We start from the raw sequence: 25,619 nt of genomic DNA, 5'->3' as shown, positions 1-25,619 counted from the left end.
CATAAGAGGAGTAAAAGACGGAAACACGTGTATTTTTTTTGTTTTCAGGTTGATTTTCAGCCGTGTATTTTTACTCATCCAATGGTTTAGATTTGTGAGTACACAAACTCACAACTCACCGTAAGAACCAAACTCACGAGATCCCGCCTCTCTCTCTCTCTCTCTCTCTCTCTCTCTATATATATATATATATATATATATATATATATATATATATATATATATATATATATATAGAGGTAAGATCCGGTGAGTCCACTTATATTTTGAGTCCCATGAGTCCACTTATATATCACACACGTTACACAAGAATATCACGAATTTGACAATCCGTCTCTTCGCCGCTGAACAATTGAATACTTGAATCCAATTACTAAGAAATGCGTATGTGTAACAAATTACATTCCGAAATATGAAACATGTCAACATTAATCGGGAAAAATTGGAATGCAGGCAAATCCCAGAGAATTAGGAGCATTAATTATCTCAAAAATTGATATTTTTTAACCATTTGTGGTTCACTTACTGATAATGTTGGATTGTTTGCAGGATGTCCGTATTCATGTGTCAAACAAGCCTCATATGCTTTTAACTTTTCTTCATCAGGAACTGCACGGGCAGTTTCTCAAGGTTTGTGAATCAGCTAAGAATGTCCATCTTTGTATCTCGAAAAGTTCTAAATCCTCACTAAAATGGTTTATGTTTGACATGTACAGGACATGGTGAAGACTATCAGGTCCAGTTAGCTGTGGGTCAGTGCCCCCGAAGTTGCATCCATTACGTCACTCCGTCTCAAAGAATTATACTAGAGGAGTTGCTTGACAGGTACTCTACTACTGCAGAGCAGATGATTGCTTTGCGACTCCTGATGATTACAAAGTTTTATTCGTAAATAACAGCAGTGCTGTCTGTATTTCCCCTCAACGGTATAGAGGACGCTCCATATGACACTTCGGCTGAACAGGAACTGCTCTACGGTCTCATTGTCAAAGCCAAGTAAGAATATGATAATCCTCTTGTCTTTTTATCTCTCTCTATTCTCTAATGGGTTGAGCTATGTAACAGAGGAGACACAAATAATGGCGGATTACAATGGTGTACAAGATGACTAACAATAAAGATGGTGAAAGGCAGAGTGAAAGGCGGAGTTAGGTTCGGTGGTGTGATATTGTATAGTATAACTCGTGATATTGTTTAGTACAACCAGTGATATTATTTATCGAATAGTGTGATATTGTTTTGTATAACTTGTGATACTCTTTCTTGGACTCACATACTCAGATACAATATCACAAAGTTATACTAAACAATATCACGATTTAGATTTTTTTTTAAAAATTAAATTTTTTTTTTTAAAAAAAAGTTTTTTTTTTTTTTTTTTTTTTTTTTTTGTAAAAAAACGTGATATTTTTGTGTACAACGTGTGATACATAAGTGGACTCACGGGACTCAAAAAGATAGGGTGGACTCATGTGATCCTAATTATATATATATATATATATATATATATATATATATATATATATATATATATATATATATATATATATATATATATATATATATATATATATATATATATTGATAGATTTAGATTTAGGATCCGGTGATAACGATCATTCGGCGAGAACGCATATCTACCATAAGATTAGACTAAATATGAATGGTTGGGATTAAATTTAAATTATCCCTCCACGGCTCCACTAAAGGCAAATCACCCATCTTCCATTATACGATACATTAACCCCTGTTACCTACAACTCCATTCACCGGAGCTCCGGTGAGATTCTCCTCGGCATCCCCTTCAAATGGTCTCCAGCATTCCGACGAAGCCCACCATCAGTTTGTCCCTCCAAGCGTGCCCCTCCTTTCCGTTGGTGCTCAACTACCGTGTTAGCATCGTCGCCGTAACGCCGACGATAACATTTTCTACAGACAATCACACTTTCCGAGAAAAGTTTCCCGAAATGGATGGTCGGTGGTATACAACTGGTTGATGACGTTCAAAATTCATCAAGGCCATCACTGTCGGAGCTAATCGAAATTAGTGTATTGGTTTATATATTGATGTATCTCAAACCAATTTTGATGTACCTAATAACTAATTGGGTGTATCTATGTTAAGATCCATTAAAATAGATGCTAGATACATCAAATATTAGTGTACACACATCAAAAATTAGTGTAGATCAGTTGAGTGGAAGAGAGATTAATTATTTAGATATGGTAAAATGAAAAACTCAGAAACTCATAGTTAAGTTATAAATTGGTATCACTGCCTTAAATATTCATACAACAATATCAACACCAAACAATAAGAAAATAATTTATCAACACCAAATAATAAGAAAATAATTGGCATACAACTGCGACGATCTTTTCTTATACGGCGCTTGAATCCGCCGTTTACTCAACAACGACATCGTTCTGAACAAAAATGAGCAACATGTCATAATTGGAGAGCTCATGTGTCGAGTCATGCTCCACCGTTGTTGCCCACGACGATGGTGGCGGACGGTGTATCAAACCAAAATGGCATCGTTTAGTTTCCGGAACTTGAACTGGCATTGATCTTGAGTAAGACGAATCGTTTCGAGAACCTGGAATGGAGTTTTCTTTGAGCAATACCGACGTTGAAGGATTGATGAATTAATCAATTATTATCATTGTAGTTTTTTGGCTGGTGATCTCGACATTGAAGATACAATTATAATTGTAATTAATCAATTGAAGGGATGATCAGGAGGTTAAGGGAATATCATCAGATACAATTATAATTGTAATTGGAGTTAGTGTCCTCCACAATAGTGCGTTTACATAATAAATCTCATTAAAGAAATATCATCAGATATTTAATTATTTGATCCTCGTCAATTGATTAACGTAAATCGATAACGGTTGGCTGACTAGAGTTTGACGTTATTGTCGTGAGACGACGGTGATCAACTGACCCCTTTCGGTCACACCTAAAGGAACGAACCCCAATTGACAACTAATTAATTGTATGAGATACAATTTATTTAGTCCCTTTATTTATAAACTAAAAGGTTAGTCAATTATTTTTAGAGAGATTTCGAGTTGCGAACTCGAGGAGCAGCAGTTATTATTTAATTACGCGATAATTAAATAATAAATTTTATGAGACGGGTTTTAGTTAATTAATTGTTAATTCACTAAAATTGTACTAATTGATTAATGTGATTAATATTAGTACATATAATAATATGTGTAGCGGTACACGTATATTTACGGAGTGATTTGGACGAAATTAATTGCAAGCATTTAAACATGATACGATGTTTAAATAAAATTTACACGTATTTGTGCGACAAATATGAGAACCAAAATGGACCCGTAAATGGTACACTGGACCGTGTAAATGGAGTGTAGTGGATGATCATGATTATTACACTTTGCTTATTTTTCTTCCATAATTGTCATGTGATCATTATGTGTGTCATAATGTGTTGGACAATAAAATAAGGAAAAAGAATCCTACACTCCACTACTACACACTCCACCCGCCACTTCCTCTACTAACACTCCATCTTTTGTTCATTTTTTCTACACTTCATTACTTCACTTTTGCATGTGAACAAAACAATTGTCTATCTCTCTAAAATTATTATACATCATTTACTAAGAAGTTAGTAATCAAAATATTATTACTAAGAGTGTTAGTAATATTACAAATATTATCGAGGGTAAGTTTTACAAATATCTAGTTAATATTTGTAAGATTATTTGGGTGATTTGTTCTTGGGTGCAACTTGAAGGAGACTTTCCTGTTTGAAAGTTTTTCTAGGAGGATCATCCTTTTGTTTTAAGCTCAAGAACAATAAAGATAGAAGATCTTGATTGTGCCCATATTACCATAAATATCAATGTAAGGAAATTGTTTTTCCTTAATCTTTAATTTTATGCTTTTATATTTGCATGCATGTTACATAGATCACTAAATGAACATATTATGAGATAATTTGTTTTTAATTAGAGAGTCTAATTAGGATCTATGATCTTTCAAGTGGTATCAGAGCTTAGGCTTGTAATTTGCATGTTGATTTTAAGCATATTAATAAATTATGAGATAATTTATAAAAACTCAAAAATTCTATTAGAAGAGGTTTTAGCACGAAATTTTTGGGGCATGCATACGTACTGATCTCAAAAGATTTGTGGTAAAGTTTGGTGATTTATGAAGTTATTTTGCTATTTTTAATGATTTTTGGTTGAAAACCGAGTCAAAATGCCGTATTTTAGTTTTAAATTGACTAAAAATAGTTAAAAGGTGATTCGGGCCATCGAATTTTTATGGTGTTTCATGCATATTTTCTACTGATTGTACAAAATGTTGAAGGTTTGTTTGAAGTTTTGCATGTTTATTGATTTTATGAGATAAAAGTCGATAAAAGTTGTATATATTAATCATATAAACGAAAAATTTGTTCCTGCCCATGATAAATTTATGTACATTTAAAAATATTATTTAAAAGTTAAAAGTGAAATTTAAAATGTGATTTCACCTTGTTTTGATGTTTATTGGTTTTAGTGGTTAAAAACCGATAAATATCGATCTTTTTCTTCATATATTTTATCCGGATTTTTGGGGCAATTTTTCTGACATTTTGGTTTTCTTAGGAGTGTTCTAGAATACTCAAAATTTTGTTTCAATTTTTTGGGTAATTGTTTAATTATTTTGGATTTATTACTTAAAAATTATGTTTTTACCGATTAAATTAGCAAAATATCACCAAATCAAACTAATTATTCATCATAAAATTATTGAGGACTAATTTTAAGGTCCAAAATAGTTTGGACAATTAGTTTGGACTTAAATGAGATTTAAGAGTTGATTATTGATTTTTACAAGTTAAAAATCGATTAAATCCACAAAAACGGAGATGGATACCAACGATTGATAGATAGGGCGATTTTGGCATCATTTTACAGCATTTTTTAAGCATATTTATTTAAGTTGAATGAATTATTGTAATTTATTTAAAGTATTTATCTTCTTGTACCTAGTATGGCCTAGTTTATTTTAATCGTTATTACCCGAAATGAATGGGAATAGCGATTTGTTTGTAAATTAAATACGATCTCGTATCGTCGGTTTGTAATTAATTAATAGTTTTATTTATTTTATTAATTAATGTATAATAGGAATAGCTATGTAATTCAATTGTAATAGTTATTCTTACCGGCGTTTCCAAAAGACGGATTACATGGAGACGGAGACTATTTTTGAAAGGTGTTCCAAATCCCATAAGAAGAAGCCACTTTTGGAATGAAGAGGCAAGGGACCAAGGAGTTGTTTTCCAAAATGTAATAGACTAGTTTTTATTAACTAGGTGGCCATACTAGGATTATTCATATGCTTACTTGCTTGCTTGTTTTATTTTCGCGCATGCCAAAATCGCCATTCACATGCATTTTATTTTCGCGGTTGTCAATTCACGTCATTTACATTCACCGACTTAGTTCACTTATAGGGAATTTATGACTAAAATTGACAAGATCTCTCACATAACTAAAATTGAGATTAGCCTTACCAATTAGTAACACCTATGAATCTCTTGTTCATTAGAACCACGCTCGCCCAAGCGGGGTGTTCTCTTTTTAACTTGGGTAAGTAGGGTGGTAAACGGTTATCACACGCCAAAATTGGTTGGCCTCAACGGGATATAAGACGGTCTTGTGTTCCAGGGCTAGTAGATGGATTTAAGGAAAATCGTCGACCAAGAGTTCTAGAGGTAGAATTAGTCAACGTGACTTACCGAATTTACACAATTATGGGATGTTTCGCCCAAGCGATGCTCATTTTTGTTTAAAATTTGGGTCTTGGAATCATTTATATAATTTAGTGGGAGATCATTATATAAATGCTAAAACTTGTTAAGCATGTTTTCACAAGTAATTTTTTAAAAACAATGGATGTTAATATTTCCTTATTTGTTGTAGCATTTTAATTCGCAATGGCAACTTCATCAACTCCATCGACTACTTCACTAGGCAAAGATTCATGGCTAAGGTCCGTAATGGACAAATATATCTTAAAATATGACGGTAGTAACTTTCTTGAATGGGAATCCAACATCAAAAGTGCCGCGTTGTCCGACAACGTGCTCACTTACTTGACCGATGCTCCTCCCATCGAGCCCGGTCCAAGGGCTTCATCGGCGGTGCGGACCGCCTATGATGACCATGTGAGGATGTCGAATGATATCAAAAATGTGTTGATATGGTCGATGTCCCCAAAGCTCAAGCTACCATGCATTTCTTTAAATGCGTACGAGATATTCACTCGTATGATTACTATGTTTTCACAAACACCTAAAGTCCGTCAATATGATGCGGCGGCACACTTCTTTGAAGCTAAGCTTGAGAGGGGCCAAAAGGTTGGTCCCCATGTACTCAAAATGGTCGAATATGTCGACATCCTAGAGCGTCTAGGGTGTAAGATTCCTAAGACTCTTGTGATGGATCGAATCCTCCACTCACTTCCCACCAAGTTTGCCCATTTTAGGGTGAACTACAACATGAATGGCATGGATAAGAGTTATCATGAAATTCATGCACTCCTCACCCAAGCGGAGAGGGATATGGAAGCTAGTGGGAGTGACAAAGGGGATGTTTTAACCATGAAGTTAAAGAACATGTCCCTTGGAGTTAAGAAAGGAAAGGGGAAGGAAAAGTCCCAATTCAAGAAATCGTCAACGAAACATAATAAGGGAAAGGGGAAGCCGTTGAGAATGGCAATCCCAAGGCAAAAAGTGTCAAACTCTCTGAGGCCGAATGTTTCCATTGTAATGGGAAGGGGCATTATAAGAGGAGTTGTCCCAAATACTTGGAGGATCTCAAGGAAGGGCGTGTGACGCCTATTGGTATGATTTCCTCCCTCTATGTGATAGACATTAATTATGCTTGCACTTCCACTTGGATACTTGATACCGGATGTGGCTCTCACCTTTGTAATCATTTGCAGGGTTTAAGGGATGTGCGAACACTAGCAAAAGGTGATGTGGATCTCCGCATGGGCAATGGAGCTAGAGTAGCGGCCATTTCCGTGGGGACCTATGTGCTCACTTTAGCTAGTGGTCTAGAGTTGTATTTAAATAAGTGTTATTTTGTACCAACTTTAACCAAGAACATCATCTCCATTTCCACGTTAGACGTGAAAGGCTTTTGTTTTATGATTAAGGACAATAGTTGTACTTTTTCATTAAATGATGTGGTTTATGGCAAGGCCATTTCAATTGGAGGCATTTCTGTTTTAAATGATGTTAATGACGTTTATCATGTGGAAACTAAAAAGCTCAAAACGGGCGATCCAAACGAATCCTACCTTTGGCATTGTCGTTTAGGCCACATAAACGAAAGACGCATTAAGAGACTTGCTTCATCAAAAGTGCTCAAACCATTTGGTTTCGAATCTTATGGTACATGCGAGTCTTGTCTTTTAAGCAAGATGACTCGTTCACCTTTTGCGGGAAAAAGGACACGAACTAGTGAGGTTTTGGCTCTCATACATACGGATGTGTGTGGACCATTAACCATCACCGCTAGAGGAGGTTTTCACTACTTCATTACTTTCACTGATGACTTAAGTAGATACGGGTATGTCTACTTAATGAAGAACAAGAGTGAAGCTTTTTTTTTTTGGTGAAAATGTGAAAATATATTAATAAAGGATAATTAAGTTTACACCATCACCATCTACATAACATTTTTTCAAGCTAATACATCAGAGAATCAATACTAAGCAAAAACTGGTTCCCATGGTAATTTAGTCATCTTCAAACTCCATTTTCGTTCTTGGCACCTCCCTTGAATATCTTGCTTAACTTTCCTCAAGAGAACTCTAGGCGCCAAAACTCTATCTTCAATTCTCGCTATATTCCTTGCATTCCATACGTGGTACCATAATGCAATAATGGCTGCCCCAATAATCTGCTTCTTCATCAAAGAGGGACACCTCCAAGCAAAGATACCAGGCTACCACACTTGTCTTAGGAATGGACATACCAAGCCACTCAGTGAGGAGATCCCAAAGATCGTGTGTAATAAGTACATTCAGAGAATAAATGCTGATGCGTTTCATTTTGTAAAGAGCATATTGCACAGGCCATATCAGTGGTGATACCAAACCTAACCAGCCTATCCCTGGTCATCAGGCGACCCTGCACTAGAAGCCATCCAACAAACGCATGTCTGGGCACTAGAGTCCTGTTCCAGATCAAGGGATACCAAATGACTGGGTGTTGTTGCCCCAACAGCCACTTATACCCAGTAGCCACACTATAACTGCCTGGTAAAACAGCCCAAATCCCAGTAATAAAACCAGGCTTCATAATGCCCATTACCTGGCAAATTTTCCGCCAAGTCCAACTGGAATTAACAGTGGGTGTATAAGCATACCAATCCCTCCCTTTCATATAAATATGACAGACCCACCTCAACCAAAGGTGATCACTCTTAACAGCCATCCAACTAGTGTATTTCCCAATGACAGCAGTATTCCATATTCTGGAATTAACAATACCCAGTCCACCATGCTTCTTATCTTTACAAATATTATCCCAATTGACATTAGGAGATTTACCATACTGGTCAGAACCAGACCAGAGGTAGTTCCTACATATTCGTTCAATCCTGTCAATTACTGTAAGAGGGATAACAAAAATACGAGACCAATAGGAGTGCAACTGACTAAGAACAGCTTTTATGAGGACAAGTCTCCCTGCATAGCTCAATTTCTTAGCCCCCCAGCTTCGAATTCTACTCACCACCTTCTCAATGAGTCTAGTACAGTCACCAATGCCCATCCTTTTATGAGAGATAGGCACCCCTAGGTATCTAAAAGGAAAGACACCAGGTTTAAAACCAGAAATTCTCAGAATGTAATCAATCTCACCTTGTTCCATACCATTGAAATAGATGTCTGACTTTTCAGAGTTCATTTCCAAACCAGAAGAGCATGAGAAAGAAGCAAAGGCCCTTAACAACACCTTAATAGAGGTTCTATCACCCCTACTAAACATCAACAAGTCATCAGCAAAACAGAGGTGGGTTAACTTCAAAGGTCTACATAGAGGGTGATAATTGAACTCAACCCTGCTAGTAACTTCAGTCAGAATCCTACTCAGGTAATCCATGCAGATGGTGAATAGGAGGGGAGATAAGGGATCCCCTTGCCTAATCCCCCTTTTGCCAGGGAAAAACCCAAAAGAAGACCCATTAAGTGCAATGGTGTAACTAGGAGTAGTTACACAAGTCATGATCCAAGTTATCATTTTTTCAGGAAAGTTCAAGGCATGTAGCATTTGATCAATGAAACTCCATTCTATTGAATCATAAGCTTTTTTTAAATCTATCTTCATGATACTTCTGGGAGAGCAAGTTCTCCTCTTATACAGCCTCACAAGATCATGACAAATCAAAATATTGTCCACAATGTCCCTGCCCTGGATAAAAGCACTTTGGGATTCACATACAATAGAAGGCAAAACAGTGGCCAATCTATTGCATAATACCTTAGAAATGATTTTGTAGAGGACATTGCAACACGCAATGGGTCTGAAATCAGCAACAGTCACAGGACGAGCTTTTTTGGGTATAAGGGTAAGAGTAGTAGAGTTCACCTGTCTTAACAGCTGCCTAGAACCAAAAAATTCCTGCACAGCCAGAATAATATCATCTTCAATGATCACAGATGCATCTTTGAAAAATTGGGAGTTATAACCATCAGGCCCGGGGGATTTGTTGGCAGGAATAGATTTTAAAGCACTCTGGATTTCCTCAATAGTAATATCCCTAATCAACTCCTCCCCTTGCTCAGTACTCACCACCTTCCCATTCCTCACAGTAGGGAAATGAATCTTCTTGACAGGCTTCCTAGAGCCAAGAAGACTCATATAATAGTCAATGAAAGCCTTTTCAATTTCAGGAAGTGTATTACACTGATGCCCATCCATATCCTGGATAGTCAAGATCTTATTACTCATTCTTCTGGCCTTAATAATGCTATGGAAGTAACTGGTGTTATCATCACCTTCTTGCATCCAGTGTGCCTTAGCTTTTTGAGCCAAGAAACTCCTCCTAGCATTCTCCAAATCCCTATAACAATTGGAGGCATCAGTAACTTCCTGCTGAATCAGCAGGTTAAGTGGATCAGCATGAAGCTTTTCCTGAACAGCAAGTAAGTGATGTTTAGCAATCTTGGTTGAAGTTTCTATGTTAGCAAAACCAGTACCATTCAACCTCTTCAAAGGAATTTTGAGCATTTTCAGCCTCTTCACCACCTGGAACATTTTAATACCATACAAAGGCTTGTCCCAAACTTCTTTGACTACTTCCAGGAACTGAGGGTCCTGTCCCCACATGTTAAAATACTTAAAGGATCCTTTTCTTCTCTCACCACCAGCACCCAGATTAATAGTGCATGGACAATGATCAAACTCTCCTTCAGGATGAAACATAGGGATAACCTCAGGGAACTGATCAAGCCATTCATCATTACTCATGGCTCTATCAATCCTACTGAACACCATGGCACCTGGTTCATGTTTGTTATTCCAGGTGAAAAAGGCACCATGAGCAGGAAGATCAACAATACCACAATCCTCCACACAATCCTGGAATCCTCTCAATTCATAATTTGAAACTTCAGACCCCACTCTTTCACACATAGCAAGAACATTGTTGAAATCACCCATGACCAACCAAGGACCATTGACAACTTGTCTCATATTTCTCAGAGAGTCCCATAGAGGAATTCGTTCTTGAACCTTATTAAATCCATAGATAACTGACATCCACCAAGTCTGACCATTTGTACAAGAGACCTTGGCATGAATAACCTGAGCTTCAATGCTAATAATATCAATAGTATAATTTCCAGAATCCCAAATTAACCATATCCTACCCCCATCATGAACAGAGGTATTATGAACCAAACTCCAATTATTACCAATTCCCTGATGTACTTTATTAATAGAATTACTCCTTACTCTAGTTTCTAATAACCCAAAAACTCCTATATTATTATTATGCAGAAAAGACCTAACCTCCTTCTGTTTATTTACATTATTAATACCCCTCACGTTCCAAAATCCAATGCTACCCATTTTCCTTTTGCATAGTACTACCCTCCATTTCCCCTGCAAGGACTCTCCTATAATGAACAGAATGTTCCAACACCTCCATATATGTGCTTGTCCCACTGCCCAAACACATCCCACCTTGCCTTGTCATCTTAGTAATGATTCTAGCAGGTGTGAAGGACCTCAGAATATTTGGCATAGGTGTAACCAGCCCTGGCATAGGTGTAGCCAGACCCCCTAAACTCTCAAGACCCAAAGGACCCCGAGCTTGAACAATAGGTTGTTCTTGTTGTTCGGTGGTTCATGTGCTACCCCATGTTCAACAGAAAGGGACACTCACATTCTGTGGAACCTTCTTAGGCCTCCGGACACTGTTGAGTGGCCTAGAAACCTTAGTAGTCTTAGCTTTCCTACAGTCCCTGGCAAGATGACCCAACCCCTGACAATCCGTACACAAAATGGGTTTCCATTCATAGTGAACAATTTGCCTATGATTGTTGTCAAGTTCATCAGCAAACTGAATGACATCAGGTAAATCAGTCCCAATTTTAACCTCCACCATAATCCGAGCATACCCAAGGAAGGTCTTCAGCAAGGTATTACTGTCACACCTTACTGGCTTCCCCACCAGAGCTGCAATCTTCATCAAAGCATTTCCCCAGAATTTCAATGGAAGACCATAAAAACGTATCCAAATAGGGACTACATCTACAGCTTCCTTCACCATTTTAGATTCCGGGGTCCATTCCTTAACAATCAGAGGTTTATTGTCAAAGAAAATTGGTCCAGCTTGCAACACCCTCAATTTCATTTCCTCACTCTTAAAACGCACCAGGAAAGTACCATTAGAGTTGAAAGAAATCTTATCATAATCAGTATATCCCCAGACACGCTTAATAAAACCATCAATAACTTTGAAAGGAGGATTTGCCCCAAGTACATAACAATATACCGCAGTAGACCAAAATTTTAATTCAGATTCAACATCTTCATTAGTAAGCTGTAAAGGCCTTACCATTGAATCAGCATCTGAATCAGAAACTTGAGCTCTACCTGAAACCTCCGTCCATTCCGACTCAGAACCGCTCCCTTCTTCCGATATGGAATTCATAACAGAACCAAGATTATAGGGCCGGATAATCGAATCATTCTCAGACGAGCGAGCATCCAGGTGATTAATCCCCAAAAGCTCGTCATCATCCTGATCAATAACTCGAAATCTCGAACCACTAGCTTTATTATGTGATTTATTATTACTAATTGGAGTGTTTTTTTGTAGATTTTGTGATAATACTTTGATTGTTCTATTAGATTTAGAGTTATTTTTCCGAGTACGTGCCATTGCAGAAATCGAAAGAAAGAACCCTAAATCGCCTCTCTTACTAGACTTTCTCTCTCCATTATCTTAAAAAAAAAGTGTGTTTTTGCCAGTTTAAGAGAGTGAAGCTTTTGACAAGTTCAAAGAGTTTCAAAATGAAGTAGAGAACCAATTGGATAGAAAGATTAAGACCCTACGATCCGATCGTGGTGGTGAATATCTAAATTATGAATTTGATTCACACCGGAAAGATTGTGGTATAGTATCACAATGGACTCCTCCTGGCACACCACAATTAAATGGTGTGGCCGAAAGAAGAAACCGAACTTTACTAGATATGGTTCGCTCTATGATGAGTCTAACTGAGCTTCCTAGTTCATTTTGGGGTTTTGCCCTCTTGTCTGCAATATTTTCACTAAATCGAAGCCCGACTAAAGCGGCCGATAAGACTCCATATGAGATATGGATAGGGAAAGTCCCTCATTTGTCATTTATGCGTATTTGGGGTTGCAAAGCGTACGTCAAGATCAAGTCTGACAATAAGCTTGCACCTAGGTCTGATAAATGTCTTTTTGTAGGATATCCAAGGGAAACACGTGGCTATTACTTCTACAATAAACACGAGAACAAAGTGTTTGTGGCTCGTGATGCTGTCTTCCTAGAAAAGGAGTTTATTTCTAGGAGACAGAGTGGGAGAAAATTTGAACTTGACGAAGTTTGAGAGCCACAAACCGAGAATGAGGTAGAGGAGAACGTGGAGGATAGCATTCCCTCTTCCTCTGAAACGGTAATTGTTCCTAGAAAGTTAAGTAGGATTTCTTATCCACCTGACCGCTACCTTGGTAACATCAAAGAGGATGGTGTTTTGTTACTTTTGGAAAGTGATGAACCCACTACCTACAAATCGGCCATGTCTAGTCCCGACTCCTCGCTTTGGCTAGAAGCCATGCGATCCAAAATGGATTCCATGTACGAGAACCAAGTATGGGACTTGGTGGATTTACCTGAGGGAGTGCGACCCCTTCAGTGTAGATGGATATATAAAATTAAGCTCGGCGTGGATAAACATGTAGATGTTTACAAAGCTAGATTGGTAGCAAAAGGGTTCACCTAAGTTCATGGTTTACACTATGACGAAACCTTCGCTCCAGTCGCTATGCTTCGGTCCATTAGGATAATCTTAGCGGTTGCCGCATTTCATGATTATGAGATTTCGCAATTGGATGTCAAAACCGCCTTCTTGAATGGGATTCTAGAAGAAGAGGTGTACATGATACAACCTGAAGGTTTTGTGGATACATCTAACCCTAAGAAGGTGTGTAAGCTTAAGAAGTCCATCTATGGTCTTAAGCAAGCATCTAGGAATTGGAATCATCGCTTTGATCATGGTATTAAACAATAAGGTTTCACTAGAAGTGTGGAAGAACCATGTTTATACATGAAGTTTAGTGGTAGTAAGGTTGCATTCCTTGTCCTATATGTGGATGACATATTGCTCATCGGGAATGATGTTTCATCGCTCACTTCCGTTAAGGAGTGGCTAGGGAAACACTTCTATATGAAGGACTTGGGAGAGGCACAACGAATCTTGGGTATCCGGATCTATAGGAATAGGTCCAAAAGGGTAATAGCATTGAGTTAAGAAGCTTATATTGACAAAGTTCTTGACCGGTTCAATATGAAAGACTCCAAGAGAGGATTTCTACCTATGGGCCAAGGGACTACTTTGAGCAAGTCTCAGTCTCCCTCCACCCCTAAGGAAATTGAACACATGAAGACCGTCCCTTATGCTTCGGCTGTTGGGTTTATCATGTATGCTATGATTTGCACTCGTCCCGACGTTGCGTATGCCTTGAGCATGACAAGTCGTTATCAAGCCAAGCCTGGTGAGAGTCACTGGATAGCCGTAAAGAACATCCTTAAGTACTTGAGAATGACTAAGGATTCGTTCTTAGTGTTTGGAGGAGAAACTGAGTTGCGTGTAAGAGGTTACACGGACGCAAGTTTTCAAACCGATCGAGATGATATGAAATCCCAATCCGGCTATGTGTTTATGCTAAATGGAGGAGTTGTTTGCTGAAAGAGCTTCAAGCAAAGTGTTACTGCGGATTCTACAACAAAGGCTGAGTACCTTGCAGCGTCTGAGGCTGCGAAGGAAGCTGTTTGGATTAGGCAATTCATGGAGGGACTAGGAGTAGTCCATTCCGCCAAAGATCCGATCACTCTATATTGTGATAACAATGGAGCTATTTTTCAAGCCAAAGAGCCGAAGTCTAGTAACAAATCTAGACACATTGAAAGGAAATACCATATAATTAGAGATTATGTGGAAAGGAAGGAAATTGACATTTGTAAGGTTGGGACAGATGATAATATTGCTGATCCTTTAACCAAGCCTTTATCAAAGGCTAAGCATGATGGTCATGTCGTCGCAATGATAATCACATTTATTGTTTTCGCATTCATTCTTTTATGAATCTTTTATTTAGTGTGACTAAATTTTTAAATACCTTGTTTATCTGAATAAGTTGTGAAGACAATATTGAACACTATTCAAGTGAATAAGATGAACATTGTATTTTGTCCCTAGTCACTTAATGAGGTGACGTCTCGGAGTGACTAGATTGTGAATCGATTGATGGTTGTTCAACACCATGAGGTCATACGTGATGACTAGTCGATTAAATAGGCAGAGTGTGTGACACTTTGCCGGACAGTGACCATTTAGAGAATCCCTTAGTTCTATTATAAACGCCTGGTCGTGGCAGGGATCTCTAAGATGTTCCAATGAGTCGATTCTTTTGACCGGAGACTATTTACTGAGCAAGTGCAGTTTCCGAGTGACTTTGGTCTTTGTCCTAGGTCGTGCCGTGAAAGGAGGCCAAAGGGAATTTATTAGGTCATGGTGATCTGTATTGTGCAATAGGATAGATAGGGCAGACAGGAATTGTCCACCCACGTTGGGTAACTATATCTCAAGGCCACTCGAGGAGTTAATGACTACAAATGCGTGGCCACGCTCGGAAGTAATCTGTGTGAGATTTTTCCGGTCAGGTAGTCACACTCCCGATCGAGATAACCACTTGCGATATGTTCATGTGCAAGTGCGACCTGAAAGACACCTTGCATTGAGTGGGAGATTAAAACGGACAAGAGAATTGGTAGCGCACACCTTGTGTCAGACAAGTGGGAGATTGTTGGAGTTAGTGTACTCCACAATAGTGCGTTTACATAATAAATATCATTAAAGGAATATCATCAGATATTTAATTATTTGATCCTCGTTAGTTGATTAATGTAAATCGATAACGGTTGGCTGACTAGAGTTTGACGTTATTGTCGTGAGACGGCGGTGATCAACTGACCCCTTTCGGTCACACCTAAAGGAACGAACCCAATTGACAACTAATTAATTGTATGAGATACAATTTATTTAGTCCCTTGATTTATATACTAAAAGGTTAGTCAATTATTTATAGAGAGATTTAGAGTTGCGAACTCGAGGAGCAGCAGTTATTATTTAATTACGCGATAATTAAATAATAAATTTTATGAGACGGGTTTTAGTTAATTAATTGTTAATTCACTAAAATTGTACTAATTGATTAATGTGATTAATATTAGTACGTATAATAATATGTGTAGCGGTACACGTATATTTACGGAGTGATTTGGACAAAATTATTGGAAGCATGTAAACATGATACGATGTTTAAATAAAATTTACACGTATTTGTGCGACAAATATGAGAACCAAAATGGACCTGTAAATGGTATATTGGATCGTGTAAATGGAGTGTAGTGGATGATCATGATCATTACACTTTGCTTATTTTTCTTCCATAATTGTCATGTGATCATTATGTGTGTCATAATGTGTTGGACAATAAAATAAGGAAAATGAATCCTACACTCCACTACTACACACTCCACCCGCTTCCTCTACTAACACTCCATCTTTTGTTCATTTTTTCTACACTTCATTACTTAACTTTTGCATGTGAAACAAAACAATTGTCTATCTCTCTAAAATTATTATACATCATTTACTAAGAAGTTAGTAATCAAAATATTATTACTAAGAGTGTTAGTATTATTACAAATATTATCAAGGGTAAGTTTTACAAATATCTAGTTAATATTTGTAAGATTATTTGGGTGATTTGTTCTTGGGTGCAATTTGAAGGAAACTTTCTTTTTTGAAAGTTTTTCTAGGAGGATCATCCTTTTGTTTTAAGCCCAAGAACAATCAAGATAGGAGATCTTGATTGTGCCCATATTACCATAAATATCAATGTAAGGAAATTGTTTTTTCCTTAATCTTTAATTTTTATGCTTTTATATTTGCATGCATATTACATAGATCACTAAATGAACATATTATAAGATAATTTGTTTTTAATTAGAGAGTCTAATTAGGATATATTATCTTTCAGTACGAACTAACTTGAACCTTTTTTTTTTCCAAATACACTTTGTTTCTTTACCAAATACACATTTTATTCAGATACATTTTATAACATATGTAGATATACTTTTTCCACATTAAAATTTTACATGCTTTTTTACACTTTTTTTAGCACTAATTTTTTTGGGAGTTTTAAGACTAATCCCGGGATACATTTTATACTATTTGCAGATAGACATATCTGTATTGTCAGATACACATGTCAATTCTCCCAGATACGCATATCAATACTGCTAGATACACATGTCAATAATCCCTGATATGCATATCGGTACTGCCAGATACACATGTCAATACATCCAAATACACTTATTGTACGTGTATCCAGTAGTATTCATATACGTGTGTAGTAGTATTCATACACATATCCACCCCCAAACACTACTTCCCACCACTGTAACACCCCACGTTAATTGAAGAGGTCTAGTGATAGGATTAAATGACTAGTGCGTAAAGGGTTTGAAAGTACTACTCATATCAACAAAGTGCACTTTCTTTATGGTCATCCATGCAAAAGAACTCCACAGTTAAGCGTGCTTGGCTGGAAGTAGTCTTAGGATGGGTGACCTCTTGGGAAGGTTCTCGGGATGTGCATGAGTGAGGACAAAATGCGCTATAAAGGACCCATGTTGATCTGTGGGCCATGTACACAGCCTGGTGAGCTATCATAAGTAACCGCTAACGACCCGGTTTGGGCCGGGGTGTTACAAGTGATATCAGAGCAACCCTGAAACCGTGTGATGATGAGAAGCAGTTGTTATACGCTCATGGAGGCAGTTGTTATACGCTCCATTGTGATCACCCACCTAGCGGGGGAGGATTCTGGGTTAGCGGTTATGCTCCTAGGCGCAACGAGGACGTTGCGTTCTTCAAGTAGGGGTGATTGTAACACCTCACGTTAATTGAAGAGGTCTAGTGATAGGCTTAAATGACTAGTGCTTAAAGGGTTTGAAAGTACTACTCATATCAACAAAGTGCACTTTCTTTTATGGTCATCCATGCAAAAGAACTCCACAGTTAAGCGTGCTTGGCTGGGAGTAGTCTTAGGATGGGTGACCTCCTAGGAAGGTTTCCGGGATGCGCATGAGTGAGGACAAAATGCTCTATAAAGGACCCGTGTTGATATGTGGGCCATGTACACAACCTGGTGAGCTATCATAAGTAACCGCTCCCGACCCGGTTTGGGCCGGGGTGTTACAACCACCACCACGCACCACCACCACCACCACCTACTGCCACCACTACCACCCCACCGCCGCCACAATCCCACCGCCACCACCGTCACCACCATGACTACACCCCATACGCGACACCATCTGTCGCAATCTGTTGTCGACAGTAATGCATACAAACTGAAAGTAGAAATGGTGGAATTACAAAAAGGCGATGGAGAAAGAAAAGATAGAGCTCCTACAATTAACCACCAACTCGCGACCACGGCCACCACCTATCCTCCTCACACCAACCAATTTCGCAACCTAACCACCTTGCAAGGCTAGATCTAATCGCCAATAACACGCCGTTGATACACAACCTTTGATACCACCCAATTTAGTGAGGAGAGTGAGATTCCCAGAGTGAGCCGCAAGGAACAAAGCAGTAACATCAGTCTTAAACTCCTCGAACTCGGTGACAACTCAGTGAGTCGACTCACTGTTCAGAACGAGTTCAGTCTTAAGACAACGTATAACGACGTTGCCGACGTAGTTAACGTCAACGATCGGGTCGACGAGAATTTCGACGGCGAGTTTCGTGTCTTCGGCAAACTTCGTGTAGATTAGTTGTTGCGACGCTACGTTCACTTCATCCGAGGCCACCGGATATACCTGGTTCACCGCATGTACGCCGTCGTGCATCGATTTGATTTGACGGTTTTGCCCTTGGTCTTCCTCCGTGTTGTTCAGACACGCAAAACAAAGCGCATTGAGCTTGGGTCTTTTGTTATGGAGATGAAAGGACGGATAAGTGAAGATCCATGCCTCTCTCTCCACGATCTACTCCACTTGTTTTACAAATTAGAAGTAAAATATCAAAAAAATACCGAACCAGCGACATTGACGGAAAATTAAGAACCGGAAATTGGTATGAAATTGAGACTCCAAAATTTCCGATCTGAATACTAGGGAGGGTTTTTGTTCTGATCTCCTCGTCGCTGGTGGTGGTAGCGCACACAATTCCTGTTGACACTCCAGAATTTAAAGTAGGATTCAGTGGTGGCCGGCGGTTGAACTGAAATTCATCAACGTGGTTGACGACAATGAGAGGGACGAGGAAGAGCGGTGGTCTGGTAACTTGGTCTGGATGGCCGGAGGACACCGTCTCCGATGGTCGTCTAGGAAGTCGCGATGGGTGGAGATCGTGGTGGTGGTGGATAAGAACGGAAGTCAGTTGTGATGTAGTTTGTGTGGATAAAGGGTGAGAGAGGGAAGTCAGGGTGTGGGTCAAGGTTTGCTTTTGAGCTGTTAAGATAGCTTTTTATGTTAGTTCGTACGGTTCGTAACTTAATTTAGTTCATACGGGATCGATTCTATATATATATATATATATATATATATATATATATATATATATATATATATATATATATATATATATATATATATATATATATATATATATATATATATATATATATGAGCCAAGTTCAAATGAGTCCACTCAAATATATTGAGTCCCTAAGTCCTTTTTTTGGCCATTAGATTAGGTAAAAGCAATGGCTAAGATTTGTTGTTGTTTTACGTTTAAAAAAAAAACTAACAATTAATCATAATGAATACACTTTTTATGCTCCCAACACTGATTACCTCGTATTCATAATCACAACTGTAATATCTCCCTTCACTTACAAACTCTATAACCTTCTCTCTAACCCTTTCTTCTTCCTCAGATTATTCCATAAAAATTAAATCTTCATATTGCCTTAAAACATCTGCCAAACGCAACTATTAATTTCGTTCATATTCATCCTTTATTTAGTTCTTTATCTATTTTGCATGGCTGATATGGAGATTGTGGCTTATGAGGCTGTTGAGAATGGTAAGATGAGTACTCCTAATTTAATTGTTCTATAGAGATATTTTAATAGTTGTCATAGTTAAACGTCTTTATTGTCAGAAAACATATTTTTTTATATGAACAGTAATATGTAATGTCTGTAGTTGTAAAATCTGCATGGCATTAAATTTATTTTCTTCATTCTTTTTGGGGTGGCAGTTGAAGATGTAGTGGTTGTATGTAGACATTTGAGAAAAGGGAGACGAAAGAAGCTTAGGACAAAAGGTTACGGAAGGGATTTTTAGACGATACAGGGGAGAGGAGAGGTCGTTGGTAATAGTCTGTTGATTAGGGTTTTGTACAATTTATGTCTTAGTTAAAGTTTTAGGTGTTATACATTAAAGTTGTTTTAAATGTGCTTAAACTTTCATGACTGTATGACGGTAAGGGTTAGATATGAAATTGTGAAAGGTTTATCATAAAGTTTTGGAAGACGTTGGTATAGTTTCCTTTAAGCAGGTATTTTTTTTTTTTACTGATATGTTAGTACGTGATTATTTTTTTCGTCAATTACAGGTGATGCAGAAACAACACCACATGTGTCAGAGGAAGAATTTTGTAAGCAATTGGAGGACGTATTTACACCGTACATCAGGATGAAGTTTGGGGATATTGAGGAAGCTATAACATTTTATAAGGTCTACGCACTTGGGGTTGGCTTCGATGTGAGAAAATACACAACCAAAAAGTGGCGTGACGGAATTATAAAATCAAAACTATTGGTTTGTAATAGGGAGGGGTTTATAAAATCAAGTAACGAAAGTACGAGTAAAGAAGAAGATGGAGGCAGGCAAGAGAGGAGAAATAAGCTAAAGAGGATAGGCTGTAAACCGCGGCTGAGGTTATTTTCGAAGAATGGTGTGCTTTTAGTAGACCGGTTTCATGAAGAACATAATCACGAGCTTGTTGCTGTCAAAGATAGGGAGTTTCAAAAGTTATCAAAAAACATTTTCAAGTATCACATGGGACTAATTGTCTCAAATTCAAGGGTTAGTAACTTAGATTTCTTAATTTCAGAGCTAAAATTTTAAAGTTTACGTTTAAAGTTTCAATAGTGAGTTTGTGTATTATGGTGTTATACTTTTTATGTTGTACGTTGTTGATGTTTGAAATTTTGTATATTAAAATTTTGAAGTTCAAGCATAAAGTTCCATTATTGAAATTTGTAATTGAATTTCCATAAACTGATTTAATGTTTAACGAAGTGTGAGTTAAACTTTAAAAATTGCCGTTTAAAGTTTCAGTGATATATGTGGGCATTTGCAAACCTGAACTGTGTTGAAGTTACAAAATTTGTCGTTAAAATTGCAAAGTTCACGTTTAAAGTTTTAGTACTCAGCTTGGGTGTTAAAAGCCATGGATGTAATTGAAGTTTCATATTTTGGGGTTTTAAATTTCAAAGTTTGTGGTAAAATTTTCTGAAGATAATTTTGTAATTTAGTTTCCATTAACTGAGTTAAAGTTTCAGAAAATGAGTATTGAAATTTGGAATGGAACGTTTAAAGTTTCAATGACATTTACGTTTGTGAGTATAAATTTTCCTAAACTGGGTTAAAGTTTCTAATACTGAAATTTTCCTGAACTGGGTTAAAGTTTCCATTAACTGAGTTAAAGCTTCAAAAAATGAGTGTTGAAATTTGGAATGGGACCTTTAAAGTTTCAATGACATTTACGTTTGTGAGTATAAATTTTCCTGAAATTAGTAGTAGACGTTTAAAGTTTCGAGTGTGAATTTAATTTCTGTAGTGACGTTGGTTTTTTAATTCAGTGCAGCTTAATATAGGAGCAACAAGGACTTACAGAATGTGTAAGGAGGTTGTTAACGGGTTCCACAATATAGGGGCTAGTTTGAACGACTTCAAAAATTTCCAAAGAGACATTAAGTGTTTTATTCATGAAAGGGACGAACAACTCTTCATTGATCACTTCAAGAACATGGCAGAGACTCGGCCAGGATTCTACTTCGACTATGATGTTGACGTAGATGGTAGCCTACGACGCGCAATTTGGGCGGATGGCATTGCTAGGAAAAACTACGCCGTCTTTGGAGATGTCGTTTCTTAGGACCCTACTTACTCCACTAACAAGTACAAGATGGTTTTCACTCCCTTCACCGGGGTTGACAACCATAAACAATCAATAACTTTCTGTTGTGCCCTTATAGCTACAGAAAATACGGAATCGTTTAATTGGGTGTTCGAGAGGTTTTTGATTGCTATGGGGGGTAAGGAACCATAGTACATAATAACATATCAAGATCCTGGAATAATTGCATTAGTACCCCTAAAATTCAAGACAGCACGACACTGGTTCTGCATGTGGCACATCATGAATAAGGTTCCCTGTAAGTATGGTAGCAAAAGGAAAGATTACCAGATTTTTTCTAAAAAAGTTAAATGCTATTGTATGGGACGAGGAACTTGAAGCAGAGGAGTTCGACATTAAATGGTCGGAAATAATGGAGGAACACGTAACTGGTGACATTGAATGGTTTACTGACTGCTATGATATAAAGAGGCAGTGGGTGATGGCGCACTGTAAGGACATGAGAATGAGGGGTATTATGAGGATGACACAGCGGTCGGAGAGTGAAAACAGTTTTTTCAAGAGGTTTGAGGCCAGAAATAGTACTCTTGTTGAGTTTTGGATGTGATTTGAAAGTGCTTTGGACCAACAAAGACACAACCAGAAGAGGCTTGATAACGAAAACTGTCAATCAAACCCTAAGTTGTGTAGTAAGTTGGCAATAGAGAGTGATGGGGCAAAGATTTACACACATGATATCTTCGAGGAGTTTCAAGAGGAGGTAAAGAACGCAATTGGTGGATTTAGTTGCAAGGGTTTCATGGAGTCGAATAACTTAGAGGTTACTACTGTGAAGGATTCATTGGGAGATCGTAATTTTGATGTTCAGTATAACCCAGGTATGAGGCATTTAGTACGTTGTTGATTTATTACTTGTTAAAAAGTGTTTTCCGTAGTTGAAGTAGTAGAATTTCAAGAAACTGTATTAAAGTTTCAAAGTGTAAGTAATAAAGTTTCTTTAAGTCATGAAAGATTCAATTTCATTTGCTAACTCAGGTACATCTGAGGCGAGCTGTTCCTGTAAACTTTTTGAGAGGAAGGGACTACTCTGCAGGCACATAATTTGGATTTATTCCGGTAATGGGATAAAAAAAATTCCAGAATCTGGAGTTGCTAGGAGATGGACAAAGGATGCATTGCGGAGTGGTGACTATAGTTGTACCGGGGAGTGTACAAATGACATGGATATTGTAGACAGTAAGCAACTTCAGACGAGGAAATTATGGTCGAAAGTTCACGAAACAATTGGAATGCTTGTTGATAAGGAAAAGAAAGACGTTGAGGGTCTAACTAATTTAATAAGGGAATTTAGAGAGAAGTTGACACCGATAGGTGAGAAGTTGAATAAACAATAGGAAATGGAAAAATTACTTGGTTGTAAAGCAAGTAAGGTGATTTCTATACTGTCACCCATATATTCTAAAAACAAAGGGAGTGGGAAAAGGATTTTGTCTAGTAAGTCAAAGGTCGTTGCAATTGCAAGTAAGCTGAAACGCATGTGCAATAATTGCAAGCAAATGGCACACCATAACAAGAGGAACTGTCCTAACCCTTTTGGTGAGCATCCACCGCAATTGTCGGAATCATCTGAAGAAGAGGAGGAGGAGGAAGAAGAAGAAGAAGAGGAGGAGGAAGAAGAAGAAGAAGTAGAGGACTTATCGGAGGACTAGAATGTTTTTTTATTAGAATGTATTCAAGAAGTGATATCTTAGCGTTGTTGGAAAAACTTTGAAGTTAATCTTTTGTATGTAAAGAATCTTAGATGTTTGTGTTGTAAGACAGTTTTTGAAAATCCTGAATAGTAGGACTATTCTAAATTTGCATGTCAGTGTTGAAGTTCGAATTTTTTTATATAAAAATTTGAAGTTTATGGTTAAATTTTTAGTAGGAAATTTAGGAATTGAAAAATCCCTTTAGAGTGTTGAAGTTTCACAATTATTGGTATAGAATTTCCGGGTTCACGCTTGAAGTTTCACAAGTATTGAATTGGAATTTATTAGGTTACGTTTTATTAGAGAAGGAAATTTTCAAAGCACGTAGGAGGATAAAGTTTAATTTTTCTTGATGTAGAATTTCAAATTTAATGATTAAATTTACAATTGTGAACTTTTGGATAGGAATGGCATGTCAAAAGGTTGAAGTTTCAAAATCTGTGAGTTTAAATTTCAAAATGCGTGGTGAAAGTTTCAAGAGTGAAAATTGGAATTTAAATATTATCTAATTTTTCTTGCTGTAGGATTTCAATTTTAATGCTTAAATTTACAATAGTGAACTTTTGGATCAGAATGGCTTGTCAGAAGGTTGAAGTTTCAAAATTTGTGAGTTAAAATTTCAAAATGCGTCGTCAAAGTTTCAAGAGTTAAAATTGGAATTTAAATATTATCTACTTAGTTGAAGTTTCAACATGGATGAGTTGAAATTTGAAAGTTGAGCCTTAAAGTTTCAGAATGTGAACAATTCACATGAACTTCTATAGGAACATTTAAAAGTTTGGAGGCAAAGTTTCCAAGATGGGTACTGGAGGATAAAGTTTAATTTTTCTTGATGTAGAATTTCAAATTTAATGCTTAAATTTACAATAGTAAACTTTTGGATCATAATGGCTTGTCAGAAGGTTGAAGTTTCAAAAGTTGTGAGTTGAAATTTCAAAATGCGTCGTCAAAGTTTCTTGAGTGAAAATTGGAATTTAAATATTATCTACTTAGTTGAAGTTTCAACATGAGTGAGTTGAAATTTCAAAGTTGAGGCTTAAAGTTTCAGAATGTGAACAATTCACATGAAATTGTATAGGAACATTTAAAAGTTTGGAGACAAAGTTTCCAAGATGGGTACTGGAGAACGTGTTCAGTATAAAGTTACAAAAGTGGTGAAGTACCATTTCAAACGTTGGCCATAAAGTTTCAACTGAAAACTAGCAGACAGTAAGACTGTTTTCATTTAAAGTTGATCGTGCTAGAAAAGTATAGCAAGTACCAGTTTAAGTACATTCAAAACAGTACACATGATAAAACAGTAATAGGCGAATGAAACATTAATACAACATTGTTATTTTTTATTCAAAATCTTCGAAACTTTACGCCTAGCATAAACTACTTGCCATAAGCTTTCCTTTCCGTCGATAAATTTCGTCACCTTGTCCATGGTTTCTGCTCGAACTTTGTTCATATCGGATAATATAAGGGTCGCAGCCAGTTGGATAACCAGATAGCGTCGGCCAACCTTCTTCATAAGGTCTTCATGTAACACCCTCATATTCAGAGGAGCCTTAACTAGGCCTTCCATAGCATATAAGGGCGTTACCATCTCGGTTGCCCGAGGTAAGTAATCATCAAAAGTCGATAAAAGAACATTTATATTTATATTACAAGTGTTACAACCAACTTAACAAAATAAAGATACAACTCGTGAGCTACACACTATCCCTATCAAAACTCGTGAGGACTCATCCAGTCAGAACTCCAGCTATCAACGCTATCAACACCTGCTAAGACTGAGTGCTCACCATAAGAGATCACGGCAGACACATAAAACAACAAGACAACCACACAAGGTCAGTACTGAGATAAGACATGACAAAACCAACATCATCTAT

At 37.4% G+C, this 25,619-nt stretch overlaps 1 protein-coding gene and 1 long non-coding RNA gene across 3 annotated transcripts; both read left to right on the top strand.

Moving 5' to 3' along the window:
• The first annotated feature begins 3,586 nt into the window (after window positions 1-3,586).
• On the top strand, window positions 3,587-7,259 carry LOC141634342 (uncharacterized). The gene is made up of 3 exons (XR_012539065.1): window positions 3,587-3,886; window positions 5,962-6,884; window positions 6,986-7,259. It is a non-coding gene; the product is annotated as an uncharacterized LOC141634342 (long non-coding RNA).
• Window positions 7,260-16,432: 9,173 nt separating this feature from the next.
• On the top strand, window positions 16,433-23,661 carry LOC141634339 (protein FAR1-RELATED SEQUENCE 5-like). 2 transcript variants are annotated; one of them, XR_012539062.1, is made up of 4 exons: window positions 16,433-16,716; window positions 20,459-20,931; window positions 21,711-22,866; window positions 23,024-23,661. XR_012539062.1 is itself a non-coding variant. In XM_074446554.1 (4 exons), exons 2-3 carry the CDS (start codon window positions 20,539-20,541, stop codon window positions 22,004-22,006), a joined length of 684 nt encoding a protein of 227 aa, XP_074302655.1. In that variant the 5' UTR covers window positions 16,433-16,716; window positions 20,459-20,538; the 3' UTR covers window positions 22,007-22,866; window positions 23,024-23,661. The 2 variants fall into 2 exon arrangements, 1 of the variants encoding a protein (XP_074302655.1); XM_074446554.1 differs by having other exon boundaries at window positions 21,716-22,866.
• The last annotated feature ends 1,958 nt before the right edge of the window (window positions 23,662-25,619 follow it).

Source organism: Silene latifolia, chromosome Y (genome assembly GCF_048544455.1).
Source record: "Silene latifolia isolate original U9 population chromosome Y, ASM4854445v1, whole genome shotgun sequence".
NCBI classification, from domain to species: Eukaryota; Viridiplantae; Streptophyta; class Magnoliopsida; order Caryophyllales; family Caryophyllaceae; genus Silene; species Silene latifolia.
This window is presented reverse-complemented; position numbering and strand designations above follow the sequence as displayed.